We start from the raw sequence: 27,782 nt of genomic DNA, 5'->3' as shown, positions 1-27,782 counted from the left end.
GCTGTCTGAAATGTAACCAACTGCACTCTGCAGGAGGTAAAATACTAATTAGAGGCGTGGCTAATATTACCACACCCCTGAGTGGGCGTATCCGATTTAATCTCACTATCTCTTATGAGTGCGTCTGCTACAATGACACACCCATAAATGGGCGTGTCCGATTCGATGCCACTCCCGCTATGGGCGTATCTTATTCCGTGTCTCTTCCACCTGTGTCTATTTATCATCAATTGACCGGTTAATTAGAGCTGTTTAGTCAGAAACATTGGTCTGCGGGTTTAGGATAGACTGTGTAAATATTTGTGTACTGAAGCTTCTGGAAACAGAATCCTTTAAGTGCCATAATTGTGAAACTTACTACTGACCAAACAAGTTAAAACAAAACAAGCACACCAATTAAGTCGCTAATTAGCACAGGAGAGGGGGAGCTCAGCTGGAATGAAACCAGCACACGCAGTGATCCTGCAGGACCCGGGCTGGGAAGCACTGGTAATGAAGAGACAGTAGGATTTATCTTCAACCTGGCACGAAACACCGGCATCTCTTGCTGTGAGCGAACGCACTCTTTCTGAACCGGGCGTGGGAAGTCACTGCTTGAGAGAGTGAGTACCGGACAAAGTCAACCCACTTATCAACATCTCTGCATCAAGTTAAGCATTTGAATTGGGTTTAAAGTTCGGTGATTCTTGCTATATGTGATAGATATTCCTGCATTGCGTATTTTAGACGACAAAAAGAAAATGCAATTTAGATGGGGAAATGGCTGAAAATTCTTTTACAGCCTCTTGCGAGATGTTTTACCACGACTGCTGTCGTATACCTCGCTGACAAGCAGGTGCTCACGTTGGTTTGTACACATACCCTCCCAGAGTCGCTTGGCACAGCAGCCGAAGCATTTTATAATATATGAATCGAGTGCGTATCTTGTATGTGTATATCACCACGGTGTTCACGTAATTCTACCTGCTCTGGTCGGGTGAACTGAACTGTGTTCAAGAGCTCAGCGAAGTTGGGTCTTCGTGCGTCTTTTCTCTGGCTCTGAGCGCAGGGGAAACTCGCAGGTGTCCCGCGCGCGTGGGAGTGGCCTGCCCCTTGCTAGCTGCTGCGCGCGAGACCCCGGTGAGCTCGTCGCGCCCGGACCCCACGGCGATGTCGGCCCGGGAGAGGATCCCCTGTTCCCACACAGCTGCGTTTGGGGTGATACTGGTCGCAGTTCTTGGTAAGTTACCTTCCCTGTTTGGTTCTTTGAAGTGTTATGGTTCCAGCATTGCAAACTGACACTGTCCAAAAGAAAAAGCTGAGAAGCGAAGACGCCTCCAACTGCTTACAATGTTCATGAAACGAAGCTTGTGTGCTGGAGCATTTGACAGATTTTTTTAAAAAAAAAATCTCCAGCCAGAATTCACATTTTAGCCTGTCGTGAGTTTTCTTTCCCCGAAGCGACATAGGGTTTAGAACGCAATTTATTCGTGCTGAAAAGTACTCTTTTGGGCTTTGAAGTTGATTTATCAAATGAAATCGCCGTTAGTTTTGAAATCCCTTGTTTCATAGCATAAACGCGTTTAATTAAGTTCTAATAAGGACTTGGAAACGCGAATACGGGTAATGGTGTTTAACTGGATCTGGGGTCATGTGAAAGACGCTCTTGTTGATGTTACTGTTTGGCTCGGGAGCTCCAAACTGTTTTATTTCAGTGCCCAGTGTGTGGGGAAAACACGACCTTCAGTGCCTGGGTCTTGAACTGTGTATTTTCATCGTCGGGGAACTGTTTTTGGTTGCGGCTTTCCTGGTCAATGACGAAACCCAGCAGCTTACAGGCAACGGGTCGTCTACGCGGAAAGCCGGGATCTAGCGCAGCTGCACGATTCTCTGTCGATCAAACGTGTCGATTGATTTCATAGAGTCAGAGCCGGTTTGCGACAGCCTGACGGGTTGTTCGTGCCTGATCTAGGCTGGCAATCAAACCCATTTCATGACGCGCGTTTTAGAGCGCGACATAGTTCAGCAACGAAAAAGTCAATCCCGCACCAGAAAAAAAAAAACTCGAATAAAATACGTAGACTTTTATTTTTCAAAATACAAGTATATAAAAACGGTAGAACAGCGCAGGCAAAAGTATAAATCACGAGAGGTGAAAAGACGTCAGGTGCAAGTAAGAGCTGAAGCATGTCTTTAAGCGATTTTATTTTTAGTCAGTCCTCGCTTGTGGGATGTTCACAGGCTGGCAGAGAGGACTGAAAAGGCTCTCTTCTTTAGACCACCCTTCTTCAGTGAGCTTGTCCCGCTCGGGGTCGGACGAGTCCTCTCCCCTTCTCCGGTGGTGTCTCTGCTCCTTGTTTCGGAATCCGCTGACTAGGGAAATAACCACCACCTTTGTAGTGATTTGTACCACTGCCGCTACTAACTATTCTGACTGAATCGCACCCAAGCTTGCCAATAGATGAAAACAGTGTTATGAGCAGTATCTCGTTGACGCCCATATGCATGTTGTATGCTATACAGTTGATATGAATGTCGGCATGAATGCGCACGTTAACACTTAATGTGGCGGCGTAATTTTAAAATTAAAGCCTGTGAAGGCGGATTTCCTTATTAACACGTATTCTGTGAGGTGGGCAGGGTGTTTTTAGGTGGATTTCCTTTGCTTTCATTTTCTGTGAAAATCAAATCGGAAGTGTGTGTGTGTGTTTTGGCTATCGGCCACGGTAAATGTCCAGTAATGCCCCGTCCGTTCGGTACCAGTACGCATCTGCGCGTCTTCCCGCTCCTTGGCAGGGAGCGCGCAGGGCAGGACGTGTTTTTTTGTCCGAGACCTCACCTCGACGGACGTCCGCGACGCGGACAACATCAACGGCCCCGTGCAGCACTGCTCCCGTTCCGAATGCTGCGTGGGTTTCTTCGAGATCGTCGACGGGGTCGCGCGCCCGGAGCGCCTGGGTAAGACAGCGCCGAGCGCCTCCGGCCGGCCTTCTGCTCCCCCCTCGGGGGACGCGCTAGTTCGTAGCTCTCCTCTCCTCGTTTTCTGTAATTTAACTTTGAAGGTGCGCTTCAAAAACCGAGCCGGATTGGATTTCCTGCGGGCCAGTTGTGGACATCATTGCCAGCTGAGTTTACTGTAGTGGGCTTTCCTGTTCACGCTTCGTCCAGCACGAAAATAAGGACTTAAGCAGAGAGAGAAATCTAAACTGTTTTTTGTGTGATGGGGGGGAGAGTGTTCGTCTTACCTAATGACGGGGTACCAAACCGTAAGACTAGAGGTTCAGAATGGGACAGCGACGGGGTTATGATCTTGGTTGAGCTGGTTACATTTCAATACATTTCTAGTAGAGAAGGCAAGTGGGTGGCACTGTGATGCAGCTGTTAGCATTGCTACCTCGCAGCACAGGGGCACCGAGCTCCTGTCCAGGGGTGCTGTCTGTGGGGAGTTTGCACGTTCTCCCAGGTTCACATGGATGTTTCCTCCCACAGTCCAGAGACATGCTGGTAGGTTAATTTGGCTTCTGGGAGCATTGACCCTGGTGTGTGTGTCTGTCCTGGCATGGACTGGCGTCCCATCCAGGGTGTACCCTGCCTTGTGCAATTGGCCCATGCTTGCTGGGATAGGCTCCAGCTTCCTCGCAGCCCTGAACTGGATCAAGTGGTTAGGAAATGGATAAATAGATAGAGAAGGCAATGAATTTCTCTGCTTAGTCCCCAAATGGATTGCTTCAGCTTCTGGATAATTTTTTAACATTTCTTGTAGACGTTTGGAATGATAGTCCAGTACTATTATAGAGCATCAATCAGGTCATAATGAGATGCATTTAGCATGTTCTTTTTCAATAGCTTTGTATTTTAACAGAAGTGTCTATGGCTCCAACAAAACTGGACCGTGCCATGTGTGTGTTTCTTTTGGAAGGTTGCTACAATTACAGCTTTGCGAGGTGTCCCAGGGCAAAGTGCACCTACACATCTGTGAACGACAACTTCACATCATGTCTGTGCAACTCGGACTTCTGCAATGGCAACATAACCTGGGTGCCGGAGAGCGAGCACGCTACTGACCCCTTCAGTCAGAGTACGTTACTCCTCAAGTTCTGCTCCCAGACACGACCCAGGCCTCTTAGCGTAGGTCTGTTTAAAATGTTCGACACTGCAGTGGTAGTACACGCATAGTACACACTTCAAGATCACAATGAGCCATACTTGCCAGGCATTTTCTAGAGCGGGGACCAGGGCATCAGGCTTCTGACTGGAGGGTTGCAGGTTCAAACCCCAGTAGGAGGCACAGCTGTATCCTTGACAAGACACCTGAAGAAGGCTCCATGGGTGAAATGTTTTTTTCTTTCTTCTCTTTTCAGCATGGAATAAACCTATTACTTGTTGCTTTGCAAGATATAGACATGTTGTGCAAAGAGTCATGTCTGTCATGGCCAGAATTTATACATAAAGACAGTAGTTCTCCTCCTCAGTGAAAGCTGATGTGTGGCGAGTGTACTGGTGCACTTTGGCTGCCGTTGTGTCATCCGGGTGGGTGCTGCACAACGGTGGTGGTGGGATTCCCCATTACCTGTAAAGTGCTTTATAAGTGCAATTACCTGTTAAATAAATTGAAAGAAATTAACCCTAACCCTTCAATATCCTAAAACCACACTCCACACTGGTGCTTACTTATGAAGTAAACTGTGCCTGTCATTCTGATCCACATACTTATCCACCTGGAATATTTCATTTAATTTGTGCTCTTGACACTGTTGCTGTTGAGCTGGCTGAATAGGACATTTTCTCCATTCTCCTGAAAGTGTGTGCTGGGCATTACCAGAAGTTCCCAGCTATTATTTTGATCTGCTGGTAGATTTGATTATTCCATACTGATTCATGATTAGGTCTTCAAAATTCTTTAACGTACACTGTGCATTCTCAGGTCAAATTCCATCAGCGCTGTGCGGGCTTCTATTGCTTTCAACCCTTGTTTTCAAATCGAGCATTATTGCCTCCTCCGTTAAACTTTTGTCTTCTTACTGTAAAGAGCTTTGAGAAGGTACTATATAAGTGTTTATTGCTGCTTCACTAAGGCACATGCATGCTCCATGACAAGGTTAAACAGACATACCCCAGTTATCTCCTGTCTCTGAACAGGTACCTGATGGACGTGGGATTACACACTTCTGTCACCATTTTTTTTTCTATTTTCTTCCCTTTGGCTCTGCTGGGGAAAGCATCCATGATAATCCCCCCCCCCCCCCCCCCCCAAAAAAAAAAAACCCATGAACTGTCACTCAAATAGGTGTAACATAAAACGTTTCTTTAAAAATTGCAATTAATATTCAGCTAATTTTCATTTATGGAAGTACCATGCATGCATGCATACATGCTTGCCTTGACAATAGTCTAACTCCTGTTTTACCATACCACTTTCTGCTTTGCCACAACTTTACAATAATGTGCTACATTTGGTTATGCATTTACCAGATTAACTGCTCCTGCTTGTTCTGTGAGGGCTTTCTAATGAAATGTAGTCAGATATGCTCGTCTTTCCAGTAGCCATAAACCCAGTGTCTAGGATGGAGAATATCAATGCATCTTAAGGTGCTTTCTTGATGAAATGTGTAACAAAGCATTTAAAGCTGGTTTAAGATGCAAGGTGTTTATCAAATACAAAGCTGCCACACGCTTGTATATTAGTAATTGTAAATAGACTGATACAGAATCAATACATCTCCCACAGATCCATCTACTGGCTATTGCTGATCTAAGACAAGTGTGTACATTGAGGCTTTGGGACAACGGTAGGCCTGTTTTGGTGTGATATATGAAAACCAAAGTGTAATGTATAAAATTCCCTTTTTGGAAATGGGTGGAAAGGATATTTGCTGACAAGTTTCAATATAAGTCAATGGGAGAAAATTGAGAAGGGTGTTATTTTGCTCCGGGCTTGGCCTTGGTTCCCTTGTAATTTCGACAGACCGCATGCATTACTTGAAGTTATAGTTTCTCTGCGTTTTGTTTTATGTCCGTTGGCATACTCGACTGTTCTATTTCCCAGTGCTTGATAATTGCCCCCAGGGAGGGAAGAAGGAAGGCCTGGGAGGCGGCTCTGATCGGACTGCCACGTCTGTGAGCTCCCCCGAGCCCTGACGGGGGGGGCTGGTGCAGATTGAAGGAGTGGCAGGTCACTCCCTGAGGTCACTCCAGGTGCTGGGGTTAATCAACAGGTTCGCTGTTGATGTGCAAATGATTCTCCAATTGATATTGATGGAATCAAGAGTCCTGGCCTCCCTATCCCACACCTGCCCCCTGTCAGCACTCGGCACTTGTTCCTCATAAACCATAGAGCACCTATTTCACCACGTGACCGTGAAGGATAGTGCCCTCTGCTGTCTTGACACCGGTTGCTGGAGCGGTTTCATGCCCTGACAGCTCATATTGTAAACGAGTCTCTTAAGGGAATTATTGATTTGTTGTTGTTGTTTTCCAGGTTATTCCAGCACAGTTCTGCTGGTTTTATCCATTGCTGGGATGGTGTTGATCATGCTGGTTTCCCTCATGTTAATGACGAAATGTAGGCATGCTGTCCAAAAATGTGGTAAGCTCCTTTAAGAACGAAAACCTACTCCCCCTCCCCCAAGTCAAGCCTTCCCTCCTTTCTTGTTACATTTATAGAACTGATTAAGAACAACCCATAGTTCTATCTTTTTTTTTTCTTTTTATCTTCGCCACAAAAATAAAGCCAGAGGAAGTCCAGACATGCAGTGTCACAGTTTTAAGTTACAGGTTGGCCTTGGAGCACATACAGCTGTGTTTAACCTGTAATTGCTTCTCCTCAGATACAGAGCAATTGTAACAGTTTAGGAAAACAGGAAACTTATTCTGGAGCCCATCACTCCTGCAGCTCAGTCAAGCCCATAAGAATATATGGGAAAAGTTCCAGACAAGAGGGGGGTCTTTTTTTATCCTTGCCTGCTAGCTTGGTAGTTGATCAATCCCGATATTTGGCATGTTAAAGTTATGCATTAGCAATGATATCCTAAGAGACTCTGTAGTGCAGAAAAATATTAGAGCAAAATATTTCTGGCTGCACTTAGAAGATATTCCCATCCGCCAGGTGATGGGCGCCCACGCCGTATTGATAAGCAGCTGTTTGGCCGCGCTGTCCCTGACTTGCGGGCCGGCCCAGTGCCATTACTGAGTGAGCCCTCACAGCCGCCCGTGAAAGATGAATCCCACACTCCATCCTCCCAAACCAAGCACTGACCTTGGCATTGCCCAAAAAAAAAAAAACAAATCAAAAACTTCTACTCCCTTTTCTTGTCTTGCCTCTCTTTTTTTCGCTCTCTTGAAAGCTGTTGCCAAGGCGTACATAAAATCACACGGGTCCTGCGAGCGTGTGACACCGGGCCGTTGTAATATTGTTTCATTCAGAAGGGAAAAACCAGCTCCCTTCTCCACTGAGATCTGTAGTTTTATTTCTCCCCTGATATGTCACCTAGTAAGAAAAAAACCCAAATCCCCTGTAATGGTTATTTCTACAGCTGCTGATGCTCCAGTCGCTGACACCTGGACTAGTAGCAGTTACTCTGTTAGTACTTGTACCATCTATTACTACAACCAGTCCTCCTCCTGTTACTGAACAGCACTATATACTGTACATGTAAGGGATTCAATGGGTCCTTTTTTTTTTTTTTTTTTGGAGGCTTCCTGTGGAGGTTGAGGGTGATGCTCTCCAGTGTGCCAGAGGAGCCTGTCATGTTGGTGAACGAGTATAACCGAGATGAAGGGTCCCCCATTGATCTCTCCACGAAGGAGCTGCATCAGGTAGGCCTGCTCTTCTCTTTTGGTCTTTGTGCCCCTTGCACCCCTCCGGTGTTTGGTGAAAGAATTAGCCACAGGTGCACTTGTGATGGGCCCACAGTTGAGGGGTCTCCCCCTCTGCCCATTTCCAGGATGAGCAAAATCCTTCTGCTTGCTGGAACTGCATGTTTGCACAGTCAAGAAGAATCATGGGGAGGAAAGGGCCATTTTGAATCTATGGCCACAGTCCTATATGCAAACTTAAAATAATGTAGTATTTTATCAACTTGATCATTGTGGGAATGTTTTCATGTTATGTCCCCAGCAATCAATATCATCTGGAATCTGTGGCTGTGTTTTTATTTTGCAGATCTTGAGTAGGGGGCACTATGCCGACGTTTGGAAGGGGACCCTAAATGGAGTGGCCGTGGCATTCAAGATATACCCCCCGGCGTATGGCAACCTCTACAGGAACGAGAAGGAGGTGTACAGCCTTCCCATGATGGAGCATGGTAACGTCGCGCTGTTCTTGGGGGCTGGGGAGTGGACGCAGAAGGGACACTACTTTCTGCTGCTGGAGCTGGCCCAACATGTGAGTTACTTCAACTTCTTCGCTGCGAGTTGGTCCACTCATTAACGGAGGTGTGGTTTTTGTCATCTGAGCGAGGGTTAACCCCTCATTGTGAAGAGAAAGCCTTGGAGAAGAGGTAAGCTTACAAAGTCGGACAGGGAGTAGTGCTAAATAGGGTTTAGTTCCTGCAGCTTCGTCAGCCTCACTCTTCAGAGCCTTGTGTGATAATTTGCCTTCCTATATCCACTTTTTCCTCAATTGTCTAATAAGCTATAGTGTGTGCACTGGATAGAGGAGGTTTTAAACAAATGTGCAGCAGGTACATCTGTGATTTCATTTCTCTTGTTTATCTTAGAAGGATGAGTGTCTCTTTTCATGTCTCCCCCCGTGGTCCAGGGCTCCCTGAAGTCTTTCCTGTCTCTGAACACAAACAAGTGGGAAGCCACCCTCAAGCTAGGCTTCTCCCTGGCTCAGGGCCTCACCTTCCTGCATGAAGAAATCCTCAAAGATGGTGAGCGAGGACGTAATACATTTTGTTGTTGACGGTTTTAAAGCGGCTGGTCAACTGTACCTCTTTTGTGCTCCAAGTTTGCTAACCTGAAACCCTCTGTGACTCCTTCCCTCTCTACTACGTTCCTGCTAGGACTTCACAAGCCCGCCATTGTGCACCGGGACCTAAGTAGTAATAACGTGCTGGTGAAGGCGGACGGTACCTGTGTCCTGTGTGACTTTGGCAGCTCCACCATCCTGCATACCCCTTTTGCCCTTGGGGCACAGCAGCAGAATGCCGATGTCAGTCTGGTAGGTGTTTTAACAGCACCAGGCCATTATCTGCACTGATGGATGGAGAGCTGGAAACTGAAAAAGGCGAATTGCAAACATCCCCCCTTGTCCATCAATATCTGTGGGTGCTGGTGCATTGTCGTTCATAGCAATTGCACTGCTGCTCGGCTACCTGTTCCTATGCAAGTTATTGCTTTAAGATCGTCAGATGTTAATCTGAGGTTAAAGGACACATTGGCTGGACCTGTTAGGTCTCGCGTCAAGAGTGAAGATGCAGATTCCCCCCTGCCCTGCAATGCAAAACAGAAAAACGACCAAAGTCTCACTGTTTGATCTGGAATTTCATTCTTCATGGCTGTACATCTTTAAAAATGACAACCCTTCCTAGTTCTGTCCTGTGGCCCAGTTTTCAAAACTGAAAGGGTGTTATTTCACCAGAGATTTTTTGATCATATGTCCAGTTCCCATAATTCATAACCCCTTTCTTCATGTTCTTAAAACCTCATATCCCTGGCAAGCATTCCCTGTATTATGCATGGTATATTGTCTAGTTGCATAATATCTTGAGCAACTCTGCCTGAATGTGTGTCTCATGGAGAGCAAGTTGGGGTATGTGAAAAGACAAATTCTTAGTACAAGAAATTGTGTATGGGCTATTAAGTGATCTTATCTGTTATAACTTGTTTCGTTGGCCTGTAAAAGATGTCTGTTGTGCACTAGTCCTTAATAAGAACAGAGGCGTGCATACCTTGGGCAGGTATGAGGGACTGACAGCCCGTCTTCTTGCCCAATGGGCACCCACAGGTGCATGCTCAGGTGGGGACTCTGCGCTACATGGCACCTGAGGTCCTGGATGGCCACCTGAATTTGCGGAACCGCAGCGAGCTGAAGCAAGCCGACGTCTACGCCCTGGGCCTGCTGCTGTGGGAGATTGCCATGCGCTGTACCGACCTCTTCCCAGGTGGGGCAAGAAACGAGGAGTGGGTGTTGGTCAACCGTACCGGAGTCTCAAGCTCAGGTCCCCAGAATTGTTACTACTTGTCTGCATCAGCACTCCAGACTCTTACTCCTAGAGGTTCTAGTTCTACGAGAGCCCTTAACTTCCTAGTTTAGTCTGTTTCGACTACTGTAATCCCAGTACTTGCCCATCAGGTCAGGGGCTCTGAATTTGGTCTCCCTAGTCACTCAACTATTTAATGCTACTTGCTCACAGGACAGACACTGTAATCCAGGCATCATGGGTTCGAGGCTGGTGTCACGGACCTCCAAAGGGACTAACCGTGGGGAGCAGGAGAGCGGAAAAAGACCCATATGCGTAGCGGCGAGACAGGAAAAAGGCCCGGGCTCATAGTGCAAAGAGTTCAGGAATGCCGTATACTGTAGAAACCTATGCCCTCAGGGAGCGGACGTGGGGCGCCCTGGTGCTAGGCGGGTCTCAGGACATCCGAACGTCAATGCTGACCCAGGACAGAGTGCAAGACCCGGAAATATATAGCCCAAGGGAAAGAGAGGGACAGGAAGGACAGCAGACCGGAAACTAGGGACAGGACAGAGAAGGAGCGCCCTCTGGCTGCAGAGGGCGTGACAGCTGGATCACGTTGCTAGCCAGTTGTGACCACGATTACACGATTGGCCGAATGCCTCTGGGTCAGGGCGGAGATTAGCTGGCTGGGGCTCTGGGTGACGGTGACTCCTTCGCAGTGGTGTCAGCGATGGAGGTGCGCCGCCTGCATGTGGAAAAGCGATGGATGCAAATCTGCCCATCTTGTTCCTAAAGTTGCTGCCAGAAAGCTGTCTTTTGAGACAACTGGCTGTGATCAAATGGGTGGGGGATATGGGACAGTGCTGAGGGTTGACAGAGACTTTCTTCTCCTGCATTATACCTTTACAGGGCGTGGTGTTGTGCTTGCCCAATGTGCTGCTCCGATCCAAAGAGTAACTGAGTGGATCAGTCGGCACTTGGGCTGTAGAGACAAAGCACCATTGTCTGCAGCATTTGGTTTCAATGCAAATGTGCAAGTGGTTAGAAAATATTGTCGTTCTGGAAGGTGTAAGCAGACTTGCCATTACAGTGGTTATTGCACTCGACTTCCTCTTCCTGACCCTTGCTTGGCTTTGTTTTCCGGGCAGGAGCCCGGGTCCCGGAGTACCGCCTGCCCTACGAGGCTGAACTAGGCCCGAGCCCCACCCTGGAAGACTTCCGCCAGCTAGTGTACGAGAAGAGAGAACGTCCCTTTGTGCCACAGCTGTGGAAACGCTCCACCCAGGTAAAGTATGGCTGGTGACGCCACTGGAGGTAAACTGGGTGATTTGGACTCCATTATCCAGGGTTCCAAAGCTGCAACATGGTGGATCTGTTGAATCTACTCTCCTAAAGCCACTAGAGCGATATGATTTTCCTCAAATACTATAGATGTTTTTTGTAGTTATCAAATGATATTAATCTAGCTAATATGTGTAGGAAAAAAATACAGATTAGAGTGACATCTGGTTAATGTCTTGACAAGTGCAAAGCACAAACGGAGCCTAGGGAGCATGTACTGACTGGAGCACATTGTACAAAGGCAGCTGTTAGTGCCCACCTATGTGAGTCTCTGTGGCACAATCAGTCAGCGCGTTCGGCTGTTAACCAAAAGGTTGGTGGTTCAAGCCCACCCAGAGACGCACTTTTAATTATCCCGATGTCAACATGGTCTCCGCTCCAGTTCGACCGCTTTACTCGGCAAAACCTGTGGGCGCCCTTAAGGCCGCCGCCCGGTGGCGTGTGTGGCGCGGCTGGTGAGGCGGGCCCGTCTCTCTCAGTTCTGTTTCAGCCTGGAGGAGATTCTCGGCGACTGCTGGGACCACGATGCGGAAGCCAGGTCCAGTGCCCCCTGCACCGCGGACCGACTGAGCACCCTGCAGGCCATGAGCAGCGCGTACTGGAGATAAATCGGCGGCCGTGGCTTCCTGGAAGAGCCCGTCATTCCTAACTGGGTGTTTTAAGAAGTGTTGTTTTTTTTTTTTAGCTGATTTTATAACCCCCACCCCTACCCCCTCTGACCATAACCATGCTAAAATAGTATGAGAATGCTATAAAGACTTTTGCATTGCTGGCCGTCTTTAGGTGAACAAAGTCATGTGATTGGGGTGGGGTGGAGAAACACTTGCCATGTGACTTTCCTCCTGCCTAGCCTTCACTAGCAACAGTCACTCTCACACTTCTGCCTGCCCCTCATCCTCTCTGGTCCCTCAATTGCTCCTTCTTCTCTCTTTTCCCTTCCTGCCCCTTCTGCTGTACGTTCTCCTCCTGCTGTTAGATGAGTGGTGGGCACCAGGGGCCACACGCAGCTTGCGAGCCCCCCCACCCCCCGGGCACACAAGGTGGCCCACGAGGAATTCCTAGAACATTTTTCGTCACGTGAGCTTTTGAAAGCCATTTGCTCACAAGAGGCGTAAATGTGCTCCTGCGGTTCGTTCTGTCGCTGCAGGCGTGCTGTGGCCCCTGGGGCCGCTCGAGAGCCACAGCCGCGGCCCTTTCCTCACGATTGAACCTGCCCTCCATGGCTTTCCCCTTCGCTGGCTCTTCATCCCTCTTTCTGCCTCGGTTCGGGTTGCTTTTGTCCCTTACTACAGAGTCTAACGCAGAACCTTGTCGTTTTTATATTTGTGATTTTTTTTGCTCATTGTATTTATGGTCTTGTTGTCTCGGCCGTTTTCATTTTGTTAAAGCCAGCTTTTGTGCCCTTTGTATATTGCCTTTCGCCGATTAGAACTTCAACTCTGTCCCCTTGGACGGAAGCTGAAAGGTTACCAATGAGAAGGAGCCATTCTCGCGTCCTTGTGTTGTGTGGGTTCTGCTTAAACCAGCATCTCAGTGTCCCAACTGGGTTAGTTAATACACACACAAAAAAAATGTATTTCTTGGGACTTCGCAGGTCAGACTATTACAACAAGCACAGAGACTGGATGTAACTACAGCCTCCTGTTCGGAAGTCTTAAGCCATTTTCCGTTTTACTGTCGTTTCACGATTTTACCTTTCTAAGTGGAAGTTTTGGTAATATTTTAATGGGATTTTAGCCATTTTATTTTGGACTATGTGAATGGTAATGGTTCTGCAGACGAGAGATGGTACAGGACTCCGTATTGACCGACCACGTGCAGCTGACCCCGAGTTCTTGTGTTCGTGCTTGTGAAGATACTGATCAACGTGCATTAAAATGTTAAATGGCCGCCTCGGTTTCTTCTCCGACACAGTAAGTTGCGTTAACAGCTAAAAGCCTTCGAGCCTTGAGCAAACTGCTGATGCTTGTAACAAACAAGTTATACCTGCTGATTGTGTCTGGGCGGTGTAAGATGGAGAGAGAGTAGCGTAGCACTGAGGTACAAAATTTAACCTACGCTACCTATTCAACCACTGCAGCTCTCGGCGAGTTTTCATAATGACCGGTTTAACTTCTGCTTTTTACATGGCGTAAAAAATAAAATCTTTTCACCCTTGAAAGTGGATTTACAAAAGTAAACCCCTAAATCGTTTTTTGTTTCTATAGTTTCTTTAACATGGGTTGAATGAAAGGCTAAAATGCATATTGTATCGCAACGGGGGCCCAGGCGGGCGCCCTTGCCGCATTAGGTCGGCCCCCCACCGTCGGGGGCTCGAACCCGGACTCCCGCGTCACTCAGCAGCAACCCAGCCCGGTGAGACAGATCTCTCTACAGCCCCGTAGCTGTAGGTCTGCTATCACAGGGAAGGGCGTTGACGTCACCTGCTCTGGTACGCCGGCTCTTACACAGTACCTGTCGGCCGTAAGCGTTACATGATCATTCCTATGACGGAATGTTAAACAGTTTAAACTGCATCGTTCAACAGAAAATAACGTTGCGTTTAGGTCTTTGGTGCCTGTGCGAGAGAACTGTAGGAGCGTTATAATTGTCGAGTAAGGTACTTAAACGAGAGTTCAACTCTTGTCTTTCTAGACTAACAGACGCTGCTGTAGAGAGTTGCTAACAGCTAGGGTACAGTTTCTGCTGGTTCCTTAAGTTTGTAATGACGCAGCAATGAGGTGGCGATGTGGACTCAGGACTGTAATCCGGGCGAAGATGTATGGCATTTATTTATTGCTGGCAAGAATGAGGAAGATATTCGCCCAACCGCGCGTAACATGCGTAGAGTTAAAAAAACAACAACGAGCTTCTAATGCTGAACGTGCTCGCTTTGAATTAAAGGGGCGCTGCTTAGTTAAAAGTCAGGTAAATACAATATTTAATAACCCTTTCTTACTTATATAGCTCCTTTCTAGGCACTCCACTCACACTGCTTTATGCCTAATGGGGACTCTCCTCCACCACCACTAGTGTGCAGCCCCACCTGCATGATGCCACAGCAGCTTTAGTGCACCAGAATACTCACCACACACCAGCTCTCACTGAGGAGGAGAACAGAGGGATGAAGCCAGTTCAGAGATGGGGATTATTAGGAGGCCATGATTGGTAAAGGCCAATGAAAATTTGGCCAGGATTCCAGGGTAACACCCTGGGATTTTTAATGACTACAGGGAGCCAGTACCTTGGTTTTATGTCTCATGTGAAGGACAGTGCCTTTTCACAGTATAAGTTCAGTTTATTTGTCATATGCACAAATGCAATGAAATGCTTATTTGCATGTAGGCTCCAATACAAAGATGTTAAAGGAATCACTAAGAAACTTAAATCCAGAACAGCAGCAGCAACAACAAGTTAAATAACATACAACCTAAAAAAACACATCACTGTGAGCCAGGGGTAGGAATCTGACAGCTTGTGGGAAGAAACTGTCTCTGAATCTGGAAGTTCATGCCTTACGATTACCAGAGGGAAGGGGGCAGAAAAGTGAGAAACCAGGATGGCTGGTATCCTTAGCGATACTGCCAGCCTTCCTGAGACAGTGAGTTGTAAAAATGTCCACAATCAAGGGGAGCTGTTCTCCACTGATGGACTGGGCTGACCTGATCACCCCCTGTGATGCCTTCTGGTCAGACAATGAGCTGCTGCCAGACCATACTGTAATCCCACACGTGAGCACACTCTCAAGAGCGCACTTGGAAAATGTGGTCAGGACATCTGAAGACAGACCAATTTTTTTTCAACTGGCTGAGAAAGTACAGGCACTGTTGGACCTTCTTAGCAGCTCCAGCTCCAGGCTGGGACAACGCTAAATCTTTAGTGAGGAAGGTACCCAGGAACTTGAAGCTGTCAAACATCTCTACTGCCCCCCTACTGATGCGAAAAGGGGTGTGGTCCCACCCCTGCTTTTAAAATTGGTGACCAGTTCTATAGTTTTGCTGATGTTGAGGGAGAGATTATTGTCAAGGCACCATTCCACCACGTTCCTGATCTCATCCCTGTTGAGGATCGTTACTGGTGATTCGGCCAATGATGGTAGTGTCGTCAGCATAGTGTACCTGTCACTATACTGGGGCATTAGGGCCCACTACCACCTCTTCTGGCAGAAGCCTTAGTTTTTCCCAGGAGGTCTCCATCCAGGTACTGGCCAGGCTCACACCTGCTGAGTTTCAGTGGGCTTCCAGTTGTGAGTTGCAGGGTGATATGGCTGTTGGCAATATAATATCTACTCTGTGCTGAAGCAATAAGGACTGGACACTTAAAAGCATTCGTACTAATTTGAGTGCCAAAGACAGAACTACAAAACATTGCTAACTAGGAGGCAGGAATAAATATGTACAGTATCATTCAAACAAAGACCTTGTGGAATAGGATAACACAATCCTTAATATTTTAATAGCTGTTTATCAATAAATAAAATAATAGAATAATTTCAAAATGAGACGCTAGTATTGAGTACATGAAAAAAATACCTAACAGAATATATGAAAATAAAATAAGAAAAACATCGAAATTCTCGTTATCTGCTGATCAGTGGATGAATATACAGTAGGCAAATTTCACTAAAGCTCCTCACAGGGACACGGAGAAATATCTGATGGGGAAAAAATATCCGTTCTTTTGATCTACCCCAAAATAAACGATAAACACAAGGGAACCACAGTACAGTGTTGGAGGATAGCGGGGCCAATCACTCGCACGTATGCTGGTCCTGCCCAAGGATACAGCGTTATTGGCAATTTAGACACAGAGTCCTTAATAAGATAATAAACGTAATTATAACTTTCGACTTCTCATTTGTGTATTTGGGAAACACTCTGGTTGATCACATTAAACCATAAGACATTGGGAATTCTTCTGCCTGCGAGTACAATTACGAGAGAATGGTGTATTAAATAATTAACAGCGCCTGAACAGCGAATTGACACTGCGAATTAGATTTATGTGCAGAAAAAGACAACCTCACCTTTAGTCAGGAAGGTTTAACAAGTACTGGTTAATCTGGAAAAAAAAGTGTCCCGATTAGGACCTGATTTCACTCGGTGAAGAAAAATGCTGCAATATTTCTGTGTAAACCTTTATTTCTTTCTGCATTGTTGTTTTTCTGGTAATGATTAAACTAATGTAGATTCGATGTAAATATCTTTCTATACTTAACCGGGGGGGCCTCTGCTCACACAATGTAAATAGTTCTAACAACGTAATTGTCAACTAAAAAAGGATGGAAAGCGAAAAATTTAGACGCTTTGTTGTTTGTTGTGTTTTTACTAATTGGTTCCACATGTAACCGCCAATCTATGCTGCCAATAATGTAAAAAGTTACATAGAAAAACATAATTGTAAAAGGAAAGTTGAAAGCGGATTTTTTAAATGTATACATTCTACTTGGAATTTCTTTCATTTTTAAATAAAACCTGAAAAAAAAAAACCGCCGCTCATTGATGAAAGCGACAGGTCTTGGCGTGTAGTATGCGTTTGGGATTATGTACTATTTCAGATTTATTGCCAAGGCTAGACACTAGGGCAATCACATAGCAGAATTGCTAGACATTTATTCAAACAGAACTGGAAATATATTAAGACAGTTTCTAAATCACTCCCTGTTTTAACGACTGCTCGAAAGGGCTTGATTTTTGAAAACGTTGCGCTTCCACAAGGATAACGCGAATGGGGAATTCTTATGCGGCACATTCCGTATCTTCGTGTCAAAATAATTCCTTAGCCCCTGCATGCCTATGCTGTATATGGGCTTCGGTTCAAGGGACAAGACTTGTGTTGGACAGTAGATGCTATAGGTCTATGGTTTATACAACAGCCCCGGAAAGAATAAGGGGCGGGGTTGCTCGCGGCCGGAATGACACAGCCCGGAAGAGCAGCTGCTTAAAATAATATTCCTGGCCGTCCAGTTTGTACGGCAGCTGGCAAAGTGGAACCCCTCGCAAGGTCCGCAAGATCCGGCTGAGGTAAGGAATGTGACTGCGTCTCTCGGAACCTTTTATCCCGTTTAAAAGAAAACAGATTCTGTCGTAGTCGGTGAGAGCTTTTTTTTTTCTACACGGTTTGCTTGCTTGCTTGCAGTAGGATTAATGAGAGCTGTACTGGTTACGGAAATACTGTGGTGAGGTCAGACCGTGCCAGGAAATGAGGATCTTCAGAGCTGTTTTGAAGTTCAAATTGTAGCCAAATAATTGGAAAAAAAAATTCGGAGCAGGTTGCGTCATTGGAATCATTCCAGGTGAAAAGGATTGTTTTACTCCTGCTATTTTGCAAAGGACGGAAAGTTTGTCTAGATAATATCGGCATAATTGCTGTTTCTGGATTAAAGTCGTGAAAATACACCTACGCAATTCAGTTTTTGTTACAAAGTGAGCTTAGGTATAGAAATAGCCCATAAATAAGACTTGAAAGTTATAGCCTTTCTGGAAATGTAGAATTTTGTTTTGCCAGATCTAAATTCTCAAGCAAGCAAACACCTACTGTAGTGGGAAACACAAATACAGATATAACCATCAACCGAAACCTTTAACAAAACAGGAGATTCTCCGCCTTTTAATTTTAAGGGCACGATGATTAAGGAAACGAAACTTTGCATAACAATGCATAACGTTTTGTTTAAAAGGTACAGTAGATGTTAGGTGTGTTAGTTGTGTGCTTTTTGTAAACTAAGCCAGCGACAGGTGCTTAATGTTTCATGTTTTACCTGTGCTTAAATTCAGATTAATGACAAAGACTTTTAGGGAGTGAGAAAATAATTGCAGGTTTATGAATGAGACGGGTCTCTGTGCAGGGAGGCTTTGTAACAGAAGTATTCTCTGGACTGTTTTTTCCTCCGAGGTGCCGCTCACAATCAGGACGGAGTTTGGCTCAGCCGATCTCTGCCTGAAATCTTGCCATGTCCTGTAACCTTAATGACTCAGAAGCTGCTGGCTGTGTTCTCGCACACTTTAACCTCTGAGAGAACACAGGCGAGGCTGTTTTGTTTGTAGCTGGGGGAAACTAGATCGGGCTGACAACATTGGGTTTTCTTTAGGAGTACAGGGAAGTCCAAAGGACAATTTATGGTCATGCTACTTCTTTGTGTGCTGGATTAATTTACATATACATGTTACTTCTGTAAGCTGTTGCACCTGTAATAACATAATAACAATAAATATTAAAATATTTAGACACTGTAATTCATTAAGCAGGGTGTAGTAATGGTTATTACTCCATCCTGGAGGGCTATGGGTACAAACCCCATCTTTCATGCAGACTAATTAGCTGTTAGATTCATTCATGTAATTTGGATTAGCTCTATTATACTATACATTTTTTTCCAGGTTGCCACTGTAAATGAGAATTTGCTCTCAATTGACTTACCCAGTGAAAGAAAAAAATAATAATTGCTTCCCTATTTGTTGTCCACAATTGTTGAATTGTTTTCTCTCTAGATTGCAGTGAAGGAGAGAAATGTGGAACCCTAATCAAGGTACGTGGTGTTTGCCTAGTGTGCAGCCTGTTTCTTGGAATATAAATGTCATTTGGGCGGCATGGTGACACACTGGTTAGCTTAGCTGCCTTGCAGTGATGGGGCCCTGGTGCTGTCTATGTGGAGTTTGGATGTTCTCTCCATGTTTGCTGGGGTTTCCTCCAGGTTTGCTGGTTTCCTCCCACAGTCCAAATACATCCTAGTAGGTTAATTGTCTTCTGGGCCCTGGTGTGAATGTGTGAGTGTCTGACTGCACTGCAATGGACTGGTGTCCCTTCCAGGGCATACCCTGCCTTGTGCCTGTTGCTTGCTGGGATAGGCTTCAGCTCCCCCATGACCCTTATTTGGAAGAAAATGTGATTGTTTCCTATTTTTTTTTTAACGCATCTCTATGTGCCCTTTTTATGTTCTGTTTAAACTTACGTTCTGCCTGTGCCTTGACTTTCATGGTAACTCAGAATGATGTTCTGATGCGTAAACGAAATGCTCCTGTTCCTAGCACGGCAGGAGAAGATACTTTTGTTCATCAGTTTCCTAGTCTCCATACAGGCCTTCCAGAAGATTGAAGCTTCATCCTGTCTTAGCCTCTGCTTGAGGTGGAAATAAGCAGCAGGGTCTTAGACAGACAAACCCAGGAGCAGGCGAGGAGAGAGGCAGAGCGGTAGTGAAACTGCAAGCTGACATGATGGGTGTAGCAAGGCAGGCCTGCAGGTTAAACAAGCAGACAGACATTCTGAGGGTGAAGTCGGGAACAAAGTAAACTTCGGCAGTAAACATGCAGCAGCAAGGAACCGAGGGAAATATGTAAGGCGTACTAGAAAACGCAGCAAAGTGAGGAGAACAGGGGGCTGTTTTCATGAAGCAAGATTACTCAGTTAACCGGATAACTTTTGTAAACATGTTGACAGTTGTTTTGATTTTCGGTTTCACAAAGCGAGACTGAATTGTAACCAGCTAAGTATCTATGGCAACATATCACCTATTCTTAAACCTGTTAAACCGATCAGTCGCCGCCTGCAAAAATGACGCCTGCGACATCACCTTTCTTCAGGGATCCATTTGGCAGGGGAGCTTTGCAGAGAGATTGAAAGATTGGAGGTCGTCCTTTACAGTTCGCTGATAATTGTTATTTGAAAGATACCGTTTCAGCAGAAGGGGTATAGTTTACATTCACAATCTCTTAAGGGTTAATACTGCTTGTCATAGGTAAGCATTCAAAACAACTCGCACTCTGTTCGTGGGGCTGAGATTCCTTGTGACTGGTGCAGTGTTTTACTGTGCTGGCCACTCGGAGCGCTTCAGTACAGCGACAGTCTGTTGTGCGATAAGGAAAGTGGTGTTTGCATTAAAACAGTTTTTTCTTGCATTCATAATGTTTCCAGGATGATGCATACTGTACATTGGTACATCAAACAAGGTTTCATGAAGTAGCTGCTAATATTCTCGTATACAGTATAATTCTATCCACTGTCAATGTAGCTTCTGTTCCCTGTAGCTATGCCCTGTGATCTAAACATTTCTTGCAGTATTTCCTTATATAACAGGTGCTGTGGACTACACAGGCATCCTTATTAAAGCCTTCACAGGGCCAAACAAGTCTGATTTTGATCAGATCATCAGTTAACAGTATCAATGTACAGTTAAAAAATACAATTTTAGCCTAAGAAATAGACTAGCTTAAGACTTTCTGCAGTTTGGTGGGGGAAGGGGAGAAAACCTTTAGATATACTACTTGATTCACACCCCAAATATTGGAGAAAATACCATTTCCTAATAAAGGAACACCTAATGATTCCTCCTCACTCAGTCTTAATCTGCTCACACTTCTTCTCATCAGCAAGGATGAGCGAATATTTTCTTTCAGAGAACTGTACTACATTGTATCACACAGGGTCACTGTGGGTTTTTGTGTTTTGTCTTGACATATTTCCATGTCCTCCCATTGTAGGGTCCAGTTACTGTAAATGCAGAAATTACTGCTGCGGAAAACAATATTGTACAACTGCACAATGGCTTGAAGTGGAGCTCCACTCCAAGTTTAATTTAGGGAATGACGATACACAAGTGCTCAGGCACTTTAGACGTTTTGTCAGATCCTGAGATATTTAATTGCATTATAGTACTAACTTATGCATTCCATTTATCAGTAATTCTTTGCCAAACGTTTTTTTTTTTGGCTTTTGTGGCGGCTACTGTATTGCTCTATGCCATCAGAACAGATTTTTCCTCCATCTGGTTTTCAACGAGGAGCCATAGTTCTTCGTTAATGAAATAAGAGCCACATCTTTTTGCGGTGATTTTGCTGACATGGATGAAGAATTCGATGTTCGACTCTCCTGGTCTTTTAAAGTGCGGCGTGAGCAGACAGTTAGTCAGATTGTTTGAACCCAAGTTGCTGTAGCTGGATCATGTAAACCTTGAGACCATGAGGCACCTTAACATGTAGGTCTTGGATGATGCAAGAATTGTATGGAAGGGGTTAGAAATATGAGTGGATTAGATCTTGGATCGATTGAATATTGTGTACTTTGTGTAAGTATAATATCTGGGCTGCACTGGGGTAGATTCCATCTTTAATGACGCAGCAGTAGGGTATTGAATTGTATTTTCAGAGCATCCTTCCACATAACACGGGATTCATGTTCATTTCCTCATCTTTCCTTAGGTCCGCCAGGGGGGTATCCCATGGGACCCCCAATTCCCAACCCCGCCTATCCTCCTGGTCAAAACCCAGCCTACCCACCAGGAGTGAACCCGGCCTTCCCACCTGTGGTGACCCCCCCTGGCCCCTACCCAGGGCCCCCCGTTGGTATCCCGGGTCAAAACCCCTATCCTGGGGTTCCCATGGGCCCGGGACCTTATCCGGGGGGCCCTCCCTGTCCCCCAGGGGTCAACCCTTCCTACCCAGGGCCACATGGTGGGGTCTTTCCTGGCCCTTACCCAGCTGGCAGCCCGGGACACAAACACGGAAAATCTTACCCCATGGCTGGGGGCCTGGCGGCGGGCGTGGCGGGGGCGGGCGTGGTAATTGGTGGGCACAAGGCGCACAAGAAGATGAAGAAGAAGATGAAGAAGGCACACAAGTACCACAAGCACGGGAAGGTAAAACTGGGAATGGGCTGGTTTAGGAGGCAGGGCAGGGCCCATTATGTACAGGCAGTGCTGAAGTGAGACAGTGAGACCCAGTCTGAGCATCCTTCTTTAACTGTAGAATAGTCCCTGCGTGATCCTGATCTCGGTACAGGATGCTGAATGCACAAGGCATTGCTCCCTTATTGTAACCTTCCATTGAATTCAATATTGGATTCTAATATTTATGAACCTACATTACACTGTACATGACAAATGAGTAAATTTGACCCCCTTCGTTCAAATAGGTCAACCGTACACAAGCACTGCATTACGCTGTTTAAACAGATGCTCAACATGAAACCGCACAGGAATGCGGACAGGACGTTGTAAGCTCTAGCATGGCAAAGTCTGTACTGTTATTTAGCTTCTGCTTGAATAGATCTGTAGTGTCTGTCAGATGGCAGGAGTTGAGACACGGGATGAGCTGGCTGAGCTCCGTGTCCAGCGTGGCAGCAGGTGGAAACAGCCGCTGTCTTCAAGGGGAGGTTTCCTGCCGCTGTTGCAAAACAAACTGGTTTTCTTCCTCGTATTCCCATTCTCACACCCTTCCTCTGCCTTGATCACGTGAAACACTAGCAAGCGGTGTTCATGGCGCAGAAATGAGCGTCTCGAACATGTCACCGGTGCGGGACCCATCTCTGTATTCGAATCCCGAAGTTCTTGGACAAGTCTGGTCGTTAGTGGTGCATTGGTCGGACCCATAAAAATTTGCTTTAGTCAGCCAAAAGGAGGTTTTGATCTCCCTTTGATGCTCTGCCACTGCCCTGTGTTAATTAGCGAAATAAGTCTCCCTCAGTTCCCTGGAAAAACTTGACCTTGTACATGTTGATGGCCAAAAAAACATCGTCCGGCCAAGGCAAACGTAACTGTGTAGATCTGCCCTTACTTCCCTTTGTGTTTTAATTGATCAGCGAGCTTTGTGTTTTTTTCTTGCATGTCTCCCATGTGCAGCTGCTCTTTGGACCTTAGACTCCTTGAACTCCCTTACTGATAGGAAACTGAGCTGTAAACTGGCAGCACTGTCCTCTCTGCTGATCTTGTTTTTTATGTCCTCTTTTCCCAGCATTCCTCAAGCAGCAGCAGCAGCAGCAGCAGCGACTCGGACTGAGCTCTCGCTGTTGACGCGACACTCCCATCAAACTCTGACATGGCGGCTTCACCCGGGCTGCGCGCTTCATAGCTTTGCATTATGTTGTACAGCACTGATGTAAGACATAGCACAGAAGAGGTTTTCAAACTGCCATGGTGATGAGGGATTTCACACAAGCCCGATCTGTAAGTAAAAATCCTGATTTTAATACATCTCTGCTGGGCTCAGTGAAAAATCGTGCAGATCCCCCTGAGGACACCCTAAGAACAATCTCTGAGGACCACATTCCATGACACTTTGAAAACCACACTGTGAAATTGCTGATATGGAAAGCTTGAGGCTATTTAAAACTCTATATTTTTTTGAAGGAAAGGGTGTTGTATTTAAGATTATGCAATGACTGTTTTAACAATAAATGACAAAGATTTGTGACTCCAGTCTCTAATGGCTGTGTGGTTTTGTGTGTTTGCCATCCATGGACTTTACCAAACAGGTGATTCCAGTGTTTCAGGTTTTCTGGCTCTTAGCCAGCTGATGGCTCCAAAACCATGCTTTACGTCCTGTCCTGTTATTTCAATATTACACCTGACAGAGAATGGGAATCATTCTTTGTTATTTTTAATTAGTTCAAATCCTGTTGGCTGTCCTCCGGTCAATTTAGCAATAATCTCTTTGGGAACTGAAAAGAAATATCAAAGCCTACTGCTAGAATGTGCGTAAGAGTAGAACATGAATTTAGCTCTGGATTAGCAAATTCATCCGCTGGGTTCAGTGTGTATCATTTATGCACTTCTACATTTTCTGTTTTTCCTCTAGTCCAGTTTTGTTAAAAATAACTGTAGGTTTTTTTTAAATACTTCATAAGGCAATTTGGGCAAATCAGGAGAAGAGTGAGAAATTGCACATCAGTGTATGTGGCAAGGAACAGGTTATTCAACAGGACAAAACAATATAAGCAATATAGACTATACTTTTTAAAAATGGGAGAACAAATATCCAAAACTACGGTCATCCTGAACGGGAGTTGTGCACCACAGATACAATCCAAACAAGAAACTGAACTGTGATGAGTTGATAAGCTGATGTGTTGTAGGTACAGACTCTTTGTCATCCTACAGTAAATTATGAACCTCTTGGAGGTTTTTGAAAACCTCTGGAGATGTGTGCCTTAGTTAGCAGTGACAGCCCAGTGACTCTTAGGAGCTTATTGTGAACAAATTCCCCAGCACAATCCTTGGGTATTAAGCGTTTTCTTTGACTTACTCATTTCAACTGTTTTTATTGTTACTGGGCAATTTTCAACTGTTTTAATGCCTCACGGTACTTCAATTAAGTTGGAAAAATGAAGTAACTTGGAATCTCCGGTGTTGCAGAAGTTAAAAACGATTAAAAGGTCTACCGAAGGAATGTAGTCATGGGCTCAGTTAATTAAATGCAGTCTTAAGTGGAAGGCAGACTGGGAGAACACTGTGAATGGGAGTGGATTGATGATCAACCTCTATATTAATGTGATTACAATACTAGTTTTAAAATAAGGCCTCCTCAGACGCTTTTTTGCTGGAATAGTTATTCATGGTGAAGGGAGGATTCCTCATCATTCAGCCACACCTAGTTCCCACAATATTTTCTGGTTGCTGTGTCAACGGAGCCTGCGATCACTTTCACCAAATGTAGTTCTCCTAGACTTTTGCAGACACCGTAACTTTCAATCAAATGCCGCGTCCTTTAAATCATCAGTTGTTTTTTTTTTTAAGTCTTCATTTCAGCTTAAATGAGATGCTCAGGTTGGAAACAAAATCCTTGTACTTAACATACCAGATGTAATGGGCTGCAGTGAGATTTGTCATTTTTTTCTGTAGGACTAACCCTACTTAAAAAGTGAAAACAAAAAAAGGAAAAATTAAGAGATTAAAATGTGAAAACAACACTGGCTGATGTCAAAGAAGTGCCTTGTATTTGGTTGTTTGGTTGAGTTGTGTATGGAATAAATCCTGTAATATGTTGCAGACTTGTGCATGTAATTATCTGTTTGAATAATGATGTCTGTTTGTTTCAGAAGTTCACTGGGGGGGTTCAAATTTGTAGGAGAACAGGCAGTTTGAGAAGAATAGCAAGCCCATGGAGTACCATGCGAAGTGTGACCTTGTAGGGACATTATTTGTACGATTAAAAATCCTCCTTTAATATCAGTGTAATTAAATGGCTGCAAATGACGTTGTCTCCTGCTTCTCTTATCAAGTCATATTCATAACTGCATTCCTGTGTCTGACATTCAGTTTTGTTCTTGCCCCCTTCACTGATAGAGCTTTTCAGTGATAGAAGCTTTTGGGGTTTTTTATTTCAGTACTTTAACAGGGAAAAAGATAAGGAGGGATATTAAAAGACAGGAAGCTGTGGGCATTTTTCACAGCACAGTTTTGTTTGCACAAGAAGTTAGGCAAATGGAATTTCAGAGCAGTGCTTTCATATTTGTAGCATATCTTTCCTTCCCCTGCTTTCGTAATCTCTCAGATGTCTGAAGTCAAATCTGCCTGGGCAGAAGGTTTTCTCCACTCCAGAGACATTCTGGGTCTTTCAATTAGTCGGTTGTGGTAGTGGCGCTCCTGAGCAGTGTTTGCCCTATGAATTTGCTAGATTTTAATTAATAGGAAGGCCTTAGTTATACAATTGCTCTTAATTGTAGTAGGATGGGAAAATTAGAGATGAGAAACAGCAAAATGATCCATCTATTTTCTAACCACTTTATCCAATGCAGGGTCACGGGGGAGCTGGAGCCTATCCCAGCTAGCACCAGGCACCAGGCAGGATACATCCTGGACAATCCATCGCAGTGCACACACACACACACACACACACACACACACCAGGGCCAAATAGATCACCAGTGTGTTTTTAGACTGTGGGAGGACACCAGAGCACCTGGAGGAAACCCACGTGAATGTGAGGAGAACGTGCAAACTCCATGCAGACAGCACCCCAGGAACTGAACCCCGAGGTAGGACAGTACCATATCACTGGGGCAAGTCAAATAAACCTCAATCTCCTCTACAAACAGAGGGTTTGTAAGTAACAGTAACAGACTCATGAAATCTTTCATACCCACTGCAATATCACTCTCATTGTAAAGTAACTCTTTTATCCCCTAAAACGCTGATGTGGTGTATTCTTTGTCGGTGTCGTGATGTCTGTTTTTGTTGTGTTGTTTTGTGGTGTGCTGTAATGCAAATTTACCACAGGGGTTAATAAAGCTCAGACTGAATTAAAGCAAACAGCCTCCTTCTCATCATCATTTGACTTAAAAAATCTGATACCTGTAAATGTTCAATCACGGTGTTGTGGGGAAACTGTGAGCATTTAGGTAGCAGTGGGGGGATAAAAGTACTAACTTTCAAGGATGAAGGTAAGATTAAAGTTGAATACCTGAGAATGAGCATTTTACTCTAGTCTCTGAAACTGTCCATAGATTCTGAAGTGCAAATTTATAATCAAATTAAATTAAAAGTACAGTAGGAGTGCAATTAAATCAAAGGCATTTGAAATGACCCCCCCCCCCCCCATTTTGACCACTATCTGATGTATTGATCACAATCTGATTGTCCGAATTATTCATTTTAGGTAAAATCTGTTTATAAATTCTGATATACAGATTTACTCCTTTACAGAGGCGAAACATTTGCATCAGTGTAAGACTGAGCTCATGCAAATTCCCAGAAACGGACGGATGTAATGATAAAGATCGTTCGTTTGTGAGTTAAAATAACATTCGCACTTACGGTATATTGGCTCAACTGTGTGGGACACGCACAATAAAATCGTGTTTCCAGCAGTATGTGTCTATACATGCCTCTAGAAAATGTAGCAGTGATTAAAAAAAAAACGATGTTGCAGCAATCGCTGAGCAAAATTCATTTCAACTTTACTTGTCAATATACTTACACAGGTGCATAGTATAATGAAAAGTGTTTCTCATTAGTCTCTCAGGTACAGTATATACAGAACTGCAGACAAGACAATAGACAGTAAATACAATCACAATGTAAACAACGAGTATGGTACCAGTATGACAGTACAGAGCTAGGTCCTGCACTGTTTTTCATAACGATGCTTTAAAGTACAGGTTAAAGGTATAGTGAAATAATAAATTAACCTTTCTAATGAATATAATTTTAATTTCACATTATTTATTATACAGTTTATGTTTTACAGTTTCACTCCAATAGGACATAATCCTGTGAGAATACGTGCACAAAATCAAAACCACGCTCCTGATTAACAAATATAAAAACTTCGCTCTTGATTAATGTTCGTTCATATTTTGCCGTTAATGTAAAATGTGTAGCTGACTCTCAGGCGAGTTGCGTCCAGTCATAAAATAAGCAGTGACGTCGTGGGTTTGCACCGGGGTCGAGCGGCGGAGCTTCCCAGTACATTTCCACAGAATGAAGCGCTAAAATTGCACGAAAAAGGCACCATAAATCTAATTGTTGTTAACTATATAATTTTCTTACTCGTTGGTTATTGTGGGGATTGCTTTAGTTTTTAAAGGACAGAAAAACCGGTAAAGGGCGGGGGTTGGGCGAGGAGGAGGCGCGGATGAAAGGTCAAA

General features: G+C 44.8%; 2 protein-coding genes across 2 annotated transcripts; both read left to right on the top strand.

Moving 5' to 3' along the window:
- The first annotated feature begins 100 nt into the window (after window positions 1–100).
- Window positions 101–23,613, top strand: LOC102682225 (bone morphogenetic protein receptor type-2). The gene is made up of 14 exons (XM_069186250.1): window positions 101–602; window positions 1,049–1,219; window positions 2,776–2,937; window positions 3,899–4,057; window positions 6,458–6,565; window positions 7,673–7,794; window positions 8,141–8,362; window positions 8,738–8,852; window positions 8,985–9,142; window positions 9,929–10,085; window positions 11,255–11,391; window positions 11,927–17,449; window positions 18,917–18,954; window positions 23,150–23,613. Exons 2-12 carry the CDS (start codon window positions 1,150–1,152, stop codon window positions 12,053–12,055), a joined length of 1,539 nt encoding a protein of 512 aa, XP_069042351.1. The 5' UTR covers window positions 101–602; window positions 1,049–1,149; the 3' UTR covers window positions 12,056–17,449; window positions 18,917–18,954; window positions 23,150–23,613.
- Window positions 21,640–23,194, top strand: prr13 (proline rich 13). Its single transcript, XM_006629370.3, has 2 exons — window positions 21,640–22,056; window positions 23,150–23,194. Exons 1-2 carry the CDS (start codon window positions 21,640–21,642, stop codon window positions 23,192–23,194), a joined length of 462 nt encoding a protein of 153 aa, XP_006629433.3.
- Window positions 23,614–27,782: the final 4,169 nt, after the last annotated feature.

This window comes from Lepisosteus oculatus, chromosome 1, assembly GCF_040954835.1.
Source record: "Lepisosteus oculatus isolate fLepOcu1 chromosome 1, fLepOcu1.hap2, whole genome shotgun sequence".
Lineage (NCBI taxonomy): Eukaryota > Metazoa > Chordata > Actinopteri > Semionotiformes > Lepisosteidae > Lepisosteus > Lepisosteus oculatus.
The sequence above is the reverse complement of the archived record's forward strand: the minus strand, read 5'-3'. Positions and strand labels throughout refer to the sequence as shown.

Coding starts and splice junctions, on each gene's coding strand:
- LOC102682225 (XM_069186250.1), top strand. CDS start 1,150: ATGTCGGCCCGGGAGAGGATCCCCTGTTCCCACACAGCTGCGTTTGGG. Junction 1,220..2,775: donor GATACTGGTCGCAGTTCTTG/GTAAGTTACCTT, acceptor GCTCCTTGGCAG/GGAGCGCGCAGGGCAGGACG. Junction 10,086..11,254: donor CTGTACCGACCTCTTCCCAG/GTGGGGCAAGAA, acceptor TTTTCCGGGCAG/GAGCCCGGGTCCCGGAGTAC.
- prr13 (XM_006629370.3), top strand. CDS start 21,640: ATGGGACCCCCAATTCCCAACCCCGCCTATCCTCCTGGTCAAAACCCA. Junction 22,057..23,149: donor AGTACCACAAGCACGGGAAG/GTAAAACTGGGA, acceptor CTCTTTTCCCAG/CATTCCTCAAGCAGCAGCAG.